The sequence below is a fragment of the Clytia hemisphaerica genome, unplaced genomic scaffold, assembly GCF_902728285.1.
Source record: "Clytia hemisphaerica strain Z4C2 unplaced genomic scaffold, Clytia hemisphaerica genome assembly, whole genome shotgun sequence".
Classification (NCBI taxonomy): Eukaryota; Metazoa; Cnidaria; class Hydrozoa; order Leptothecata; family Clytiidae; genus Clytia; species Clytia hemisphaerica.
Genome location: NW_027104055.1, coordinates 409,534 through 418,069, shown reverse-complemented (window position 1 = coordinate 418,069; position 8,536 = coordinate 409,534). Strand labels below are relative to the sequence as shown.

General features: G+C 34.1%; 1 protein-coding gene across 1 annotated transcript; it reads right to left on the bottom strand.

The window, feature by feature from the left end:
* On the bottom strand, positions 1–5,399 carry LOC136812181 (alpha-1,6-mannosyl-glycoprotein 2-beta-N-acetylglucosaminyltransferase-like). The gene is made up of 8 exons (XM_067068663.1): positions 4,653–5,399; positions 4,174–4,271; positions 3,713–3,812; positions 3,289–3,419; positions 2,861–2,945; positions 2,432–2,521; positions 826–950; positions 1–342 (listed from the first exon to the last, which is right to left on the bottom strand). Exons 1-8 carry the CDS (start codon positions 5,277–5,279, stop codon positions 126–128), a joined length of 1,473 nt encoding a protein of 490 aa, XP_066924764.1. The 5' UTR covers positions 5,280–5,399; the 3' UTR covers positions 1–125.
* Positions 5,400–8,536: the final 3,137 nt, after the last annotated feature.

The following is an 8,536-nucleotide window of genomic DNA, read 5'->3' as shown; positions in this document are numbered from 1 at the left end:
GGGAATCTTTGAAAAAAGGTATTCATAGGGAGTTTAAAATTACAACTTAAAACTGAACCTTAGAGATCACACACGGCCTAATTTTCAATTCAAAAAATAATACTATCAACAAAATCTAAAATAAGTTATTTCAAAGGCTCATTCCCTTTAGTGTATCTCATACAAAGTTCGTGATCTCTTGAATCTCCCCAACCGCCGTTAGGTTTTAACGTTAGCGTAGCATGTTTGTCATACGGTTCAATCCGATCGGAATACAAGTAATCTTTATTCCGTTCAAGGATTCCTTTGATTTTGTTCAAAGTGTCTTTGGTTGAGGAACATTTTTTCTTGTGATGCAGTCCGCTTCAAAAAAATGAGAAAATTACTCCTATGGATGACATACATACATTTTTTAATAAACAAGTGTCTAGTCCTATATCAGGCTCGCATTATGCTTAGCATTTTATTGTTTTTGGGCACCAAGACCTGAGCCTGCATATGCGTGTAAACGTTATGCTCATAGAAAAAAACATGTACTATCTTTAGAGAAGTTGCTGAAGAGCGAGTACTTTGAAACTAAATAGGAAAATAAAACTAAATTAAGGTTTGAAAAATGTCCAGGGGGGAATTTTGGTGTTCAGGGGGTTAAATTGAGGATTGTCCATGGGTATGGAGTGAAAAATTCATTGAAAAAATAATATATCCTCCACACCCAATGAGCGGATTTCTTTCTGGAAGAGCCCAATAGAGGAACGAGATGAGAACAGTAAAGAAGAATAAAGACTTGAACGCTTTCATACTTCATTGAATTAATAAGAGAAAAAACGAACGAGGAGCTATTCTTACCAGTCTCCGACATGGAAGATCCTTGGCACCTCATACAACAAGACGAATAATTGTTTACGAAGACAATGTTTACTCAAATGCATCAACGTCCAATCCCAGTTGTAATCGTCATAAGCACAGAATTTCTGAAAGAATGAAGATATTGAAAATAAAGAAGTTTAGGAAAACTATGTAAAGGAAGAATTATTTACTAACATGGCTTGGCAGCAGGTTTTAGGTGCCCCCTAAGAATTCAGGTGACCCCTAAGATTTAGGTAACCCCTGGTTGCCAAATATTTTAGGTGACCCCTAAGCCAATGACACATCAAATTTTTTCGAAAATCCTTTTCATTCAGACAATCAAACAAATACAATAGTTAGTTTAGCTTATTGCTAAATAGAATAAATGCCCTACTAAGAAATAGGAAATAAGCTAAGTATTGAAGGTTCATGCCAGATTATCAAGGTTTTGTAAGTCAGGGTGCACTGCAAATCCCTTGCCAGACAGATTTTTTATCTAAGTAATGCAACATAATCAAAGAATTTTTACAGATAATATATTAGATACCAAATTTTCAGTTTTTGAGCATTGCTTAGATTGGGCGGTTCAAGTTATAGTCCGTTAACCCCATGTGAACAACATGGATTTTTCGTAACAATTTACTTTTGAAAAACTTCAGGATTTCCGTAACATTCAAGATTTTTTACGGGAAAATCTTGGATTTTCCGAAACTTGGCAAGAAAATAGAGCAAATTTTATGGATTTTCCAATACATATGACTAAATAATGAGGAAAAATCCTGGATTTTCCGAAACCTTTTTCAAATTTCTCAGGATTTCGAAGTGAAAAAAAAATCCCAAAAACCTTGTCGTCCACAGCCCAATAAAATATAAGATGAGAAAGTGCCAACCTATGGTCTGGTAGGCTGCTTATGATGAAAAGCAAGTTCAGAAAAAAATCACCAAACATATAATCTAGCCCCCAGGCAGATCAATCTGAAAAAATTTAGGTGACCCCTAACATGGTTAGTCCCCCCTAGCCACAGGCCAAAATTAGGTACCAATCGCTGTTCGACCTTTTAGCCCCCCCCTCAGGCCAGGGGGGGGTTCCAGTCATGACTAACTAAAGATATTAAAGTTTAAGAATTTAATTTAGGCCTCCTCGAGGGTTAATTTTTCTTATACGGTAGAGTCTCCATGATTTTAACGCCAAGGGGGGGGGGCAGATGGAGAGGTTTATAAGTTGATGAAATTTCTCTCTTTTTTGCCGATAAGATGAATAAAAATTAAATTCAATGCACTGTTTCGTTTATAGAGGGTACTGAGTGAAAGTCAAAAACAAACGAATCTGTTCGAATTAAGGAGACATTCGAGTAATAAAGATTCGAGTTATGGAGAATCTACTGTAATTATTTGGGATTAAGAATAATTTCGCGATTTTGGACCTCCGATCCTACAAAACTGTGATTCCCGCAAATTGAAGCCTGATGAAAAAATTGCCTTCCTGCGAAATTTTCTTTTCCTAAGTAAAGATGCTGTTTAAATATTAAACGATTCTCGATAAATATTTTCACTACACTAGAGCTAAAAAACTAATAAAGGGTTAGTTGAAAGAAAGATAAAAAACCTCAGAGCATTTTTTCAGATCGTTCCAAGTGTTACGATACATGGCCATTCCCATATTGTGCTGTGATGAGATCCATTGACCACGCATCACCTGAAATGAAAGATAAAAATGAATTTAAATCTTGCTTGTATTTGAAAAGATTCTTGATTTGCATAAATTAAGATTGCGTCATTTTTTCTAACGGAAAAAGCCGGAATTCTACCCCTGTTTTGATAAATTTAGAAACAAGCAGTCCGGATTTTGGAAAGTTTCCAACTAGAAAAAGTTAGATATAATATTCACAATTTTGGATATGTTCACGAGTTCTTTTCATAATATCTATCCATTAATAAAAATCCCTTGTTCTGGTTTAAATCAAACTATAAGAAAAACCACTATTTCGAAAAAAATAAGGATTGGGAGAGTAATTTTGAATAAGTATATTGTTACCCTTTTCCCTTCAGTTTGGAAATTTTGTTTATTGTTATACGTTCCAAGGGTCATGATTTCACAAGAACCTGCACACCGCGCATCACTGAAAAAAGAAAGAATATTGAGAATTCAATTAAGTTGATAGAATTTCCATGCTACTCTAATCAAGATCCTTTTTATACATTTTACTAATGGCTTCCATCTTAATTAAATTTTAATTAAATCATTAATTTTAGCCAATGATAGGTTATTAATTAATTTTTTGTCTGAAGAATGAGCCTTTTAGAAAAAATTTGGGGCCATTTTTGAAAAATTATGATAAAACTGTTATTTTGCTTATTTGGCAAAACAGCATTATTTTGAATTTTGCCAAGATTTCCGAGATTATTCCTGACCAAAATTAAAACACAATATACGAGAAAGCTCATAGTTCCACAAAAACAAACCTCTTTTTGAAATTTCCCAACGTCCTGAGAGCATGAACGAAACTTGGAGCTAAATAATGGTCTTCTTCAATGAAAAGGAAAGGCCCATTGTGCTTCTTTGTTTGATCCAAATTGTCCATTACATGATTAATCTGAAAAGTAGCAAGATAAGGTAATAATTTATACACATACAAAAATGCATAAGGGGTTATAAAACTGTTGATATTAGAGGTCAAAACATTCTCATTTTTTTCTAAATGATTTATAACTCAAGACAAATAAAATTCCATTTTTAAGGTCATAAAAATGCGCAGTTCATTCTATTTTAGTCCGTGACCCTTATTTATAAAGATTCCACTGTAATCACTAATTTAAACTTTTAATGAAAATTTGACCAATTCATCTCATGGCATCTTTTTCATTTTCTAAACAATATAATACAAACCTTCCACCACCAATGATGTTTAATCATAACAATAGGTGCTTCTCTATAATGACCATACATGTCTGGTGTCTCTGCATTGATACAACCTTTCGCACGTGCACTTAAAATAAACAGGATTTTTAAATCTATTATGAAAGAGCATAAGTAATGGGAAACTTGTCTAGAGGTTGGGTCACATTTTCTCAGGGAAAACTTATAGTAGCTAACTGTAGGTAAATAATCTGACAATAATTAATATTTTTAGTATATGTCTTTTCAGGTGTCTAATAAACGGAATGGTTGGAATAAAAATCGAATAATTAACAAGCGGGGGGGGGGGGGGCAGTTTATTAGGCACCTGAGAGTAAGAAGGATATTTGCAGCCATGTAGTCATTCTATTATTATTTTTCAAACTGAAACTTATTCCACTTTAAGGTATATAGTTTGTTCTTATTTTGAAGTAAAAACATTACACACTTACTCTGGCTTTTTGATATCTCTTGGACAATCATTTGGACTTGGACCAGGAAATTCATTTGGATATAATTGCAGTGAAAATGGAAAGAAAATCTGAACTACCTGTGAAATAAAACAAAACAAAAAACCCTTTAGAAAGTCTCCTGATTTGTGCTTTTCCAGAAAATGGTCACACATGGGGAGGAAGATTGTATTGACTAGGGTAGCAAAAAATGTCATGTCCAAGGGTAAAATAACAAAAACCCATTTTTCAGAGGGGGAGGGGCAAACTTGTTACCTGAAGGATTGATATCCTTTGACTGGGAGATTATAATTCTCATGTCAGAGGGTGTGCTTTTTTTTCTAGGTGATATGTTACAATTAAGATGTACTGTGAAAATGTTATATGGCCACTCTTACTCAAACCATTGAAAAATCCAAATGAAATAAAAAATACTTGATTATGAAAATACAGGATCAAAAAAAAGTACAGTAGTTACTAACCGGACAGAATTTGATCATCCTTATCAGTGCGTTCATTTCATCTGTGTAGTAATCATGGCTAACAACCAGTAATGTCGATCCAATATCTTTGGCTCTCTGCATCGAATCTAAAAGTTCTTTAAAGTACTCTACACGTTTATGAACTTGCACTACCATAACAATGTAGTCTTTTGGTAGTTTCTTTAACATCTCTTTATTGTAAATTAACTGTTCATCATTCAGTTTCCTAACAGCCTCTCTCAAATCCTCAGGCTTATAGTTAGTTTGTGTGAAATTGATTTTAAAATTACTAAAGTCTGTGTATTCCCTTTCTATGTTATGTTTTGGATGGAAAGGGTCGTCTTCTATAGTTTGTTGCTTCAGTGACTCTTCACGTTTACGCATCATTTCTTGATGCTCAAGTTCAGCTAATTGTTCGTTTCTCACTGCTTCTTTTTCAGCTTCAATTTTTGAAAGTCTTGCTAATTCCAAATCAGTTTCTTTGCTATCGTCTATACTATTAGAATACATATTTGACTCGTTGTCAACTGTGACAAAATTTCTCGATTTTATAAAAAACCATAGCGCAACAAACAATATGAATATGAACAGAAAGGCTTGCTTCCTTAACACCCTTCGGTAACACATCACTATATACTATGTTTGTGATTATATTGATATAAATACAATTGAATTGTCTTCATCCATAATTTTTACCAACAAATTATTTTGCTTCTTTGCTATAAATAAAAGCAGTAAATTACCTACTTTACAGACCTTTTTATCTAAGAAAGTTGGATGAATACCACCATGGTCAAACAGGCAAAAGTCTACTAGTCCAAGTCTTTCAAAACAAAGCGATCAGTAGCAAATTACGAATAGGAATGTAAGAAAGGATAAACCAAGGTTGAGTTTCTTGTAAAAAATGCATTGGCCACAAACTTCAGCGATAAAGTTCAATGGTTTTCACCAAACAATTGCTCAACATTCAGGAAAAAAACAGAATGATTTTTTGCATGCTGGTGCATAAACCTAGGTAGATTTTTGCAAATGTTTTCAATTTGGGACGTGCTACTCCCAATTTCTGGCCAGATTTCTGGTCTTGGCTGGAGAAAGCAAAAACTTGTTTAAAACTTTGAAACACTTTATTTTTGGGGTGTTCTAAGTATTATTTTTGGATTCCTTGTGTCAAAAAGTTTTCCTGTGCAAAATTTAAGCTCCTGATGATAATTACTTTATTTCATGAAAATTTTGCGGCATGAAAATTTGCGGTCATTTTAATTTTGCGATTTCTTTGCCGAAAATTACATTTTGCGGCATTTAAATTTTGCATTTCCAAAAAACTGAAAGGAAAAAATTGCATTTTTTTAGAAAATTTTAGCTATTCTTTATCACAAACAAGAAATGAGGCGTTGTTTTAGTTATCCTTTTGACTATATTTTCCTTTAAAACAAGTTGAATCAGTTAAATCATTTATAACTAACGATAATCAAGGATAACTAAAACAACGCCTCATTTCTTGTTTGTGATGAAGAATAGCTAAAAAATTTTGAAAAAACGCTGCGAAATACTCTTTTTCTCCTGGACTGTGAAATTAAAACACCTCTCAAAATTAATAAATGCATCCAAATGGCAGAAATGACATCAGAAAAATTTTCAAGGTTTTGCCAAAGAAGAGAAGTGTAATAAGAATTTGAAAAAATCCAACATTATTGTGATCGACTAGTAATTATTATTTTCGCCACTTTTCGTGGCAGATTAAAAAGACAATTAGAAAACAAAAGTTTCTTTGTTTTTCATTTTCACATTTATGGGGAAGAATGAAATTTTTAGAAGATGCTTTAGGGGACACTCACATATCGATTTTTCCCCAATCGAAAAACCCACCCACCCCGTACACCCTTAGCGTCATATTATAAAATATACTGAAAATTGATGAAAACCTATTTTTTCCTTTTACACTTCAGGTATTGATGTTTCACTGCCAGAGAGGTTGCTTCCCCCTTCTGCTTTTGGTACATTTCGCTTTTTTTCTGAGTAGTGGTTTCGGTAAATGACTTTTACAGTACACAGATTGGTTCCCAGACCAACATAAGTTATATATGACGCGGGAAAAAAAGCCCCAAACTTTTTTAAGATAATGAGCATCTCCTGCATTTTACTATACGGGTTTATTCTTGATGCTGTGAAGAAGAGACAAATTTTATGTGAGGGTGTTTTGTTGAATCTTGACAAATGAAGAGGCTGCTACCAGAAAAATAAAAGTATGAAAGTTAATTTTTTGGAAATTTGAACATCTGTTGGGCCTCGAAAATTGGTATCTCTAGTATATATATAGATTTTCTAACCCACCCACCCTATAGCGTCGGAATGATGCTAAGCGTGGAAAAAATCGATATATGAGTGGCCCCTTATTCGATATGAGGATTCCCATTTCGGTAAAATCGCGATTCCCCATGGTTGCAAAATGGTGGCTATGGGTAATTCCTTTGTTCTTTTGCTATTTCTTATTGTTCTATGTGACGTAAAGACACTTCACAAATCGATGTACTTACCCTAACTGACTGTTTATACCAGACAGTACTACTGTAATCGATAAATTTGATTATCGAAGTAATCGATAATGATCGAAGTAATCGAACGACCATTTATTGATTAACAATTGAATTTCGAGTATATACCAAAATTTCAAAAACGTTGTAAGTCTTCGATCATTTTCTTAACAACACTTCAAAGACTCGATTACTTTGATTGTTATTGATTACTTTCAATGACTTTTGATAACCATTGATTTTTTCGATAACCAGTTGATTATAGATACACCAGGAAATCTAGCTAATTTTAGAAAAAACAACATCAGTCTTCTACAGGATGTATTTGCAACAACAAGGATGAGAGTTACCTGAATCAAGTTTGCAAGACAATTAATCAAAACTTGAAAGTATGAAACAAAATAGAACGTGCAGCAGCCAAAATCAACCAACCAAAATATGTCATTCAATTCCCGAGACAGCGCTTCGATTTTTAAGGCCTAGTTTATACGCTAAAGTAAAGACAATTCCGCACACGTAAATGGGTCAGTGTTTGAGGTCCCGCAAAATTTCCGGGAAATATCCTATCTGGCAGTGCGCGGATCTAGGTGGGTTTTGTCTCCTCCGTAGATCTTTTTCTTGGGAAGTTGATCTTGAAATTAGTTCTCAAGGTTGGCTTGGCTCAAATTATTTCATCTATGGCTCAAATTTTAGGTAATTCCTCATTGTTTTTGAGAACGTTAATTTCATTTAAAAGCGCCGGGTTATTTTTCCATGAATCCCTTTAGAAGTTTTGCGGCGCATTTTTTGCTTGAGAGTCAGCTAAATGATATAGCGCTTTTGCAGCATTATTCTTTGATACGCATTTCAGCGTGACGCTAGTGTAACTAACAGGCAAATTTCCAGGATTTGGAGCTGCTATCGTTTTTAATCAAAATATTGAGTTTCAGAATGTGCCTTAGGCTAAAAAAAAAACAGACAGGAAGTCTGGGGCCTTGTAAACAGCCCAACCAACTAGTCCAGGACAGTCCTGGTGTGGTCTATGGGGCTAAGCCCCAAGAAAATTATGCCTTTTTGCGGAATTAAGTGCCATAATATCAAATATTTGAAGACATTTTTCACTAATTTACCTTTTTCCATAGCTAATTTTATTTTTAATAAAGATTGAGTTGCAAAACTCAATTAAAGATTCAGTTTCTGCTACCATTATCCGGAAGAAGAAAACCCCTGGAAATATGCCTGACTAAACCTGCTTGGAAAAACCAAAAACATTGACCTAAAACCAAACCACAAAATAAAGCAATAAGAATCACCTTCAGTACTTCCCTGGCATTCTGAGTGTGCTCGCCCTGGGTTTCCTCAAATAATCCATAT

Bases quoted from the DNA above. Each gene is read 5' to 3' on its own strand.
- LOC136812181 (XM_067068663.1), bottom strand. From the start codon at position 5,279: ATGTGTTACCGAAGGGTGTTAAGGAAGCAAGCCTTTCTGTTCATATTC. The intron at 3,813-4,173 runs GTAAGTGTGTAA...GTTTATTTTAAG, and splicing joins AGAGATATCAAAAAGCCAGA to TGCACGTGCGAAAGGTTGTA. The intron at 3,420-3,712 runs GTTTGTATTATA...GCTACTTTTCAG, and splicing joins AACATCATTGGTGGTGGAAG to ATTAATCATGTAATGGACAA.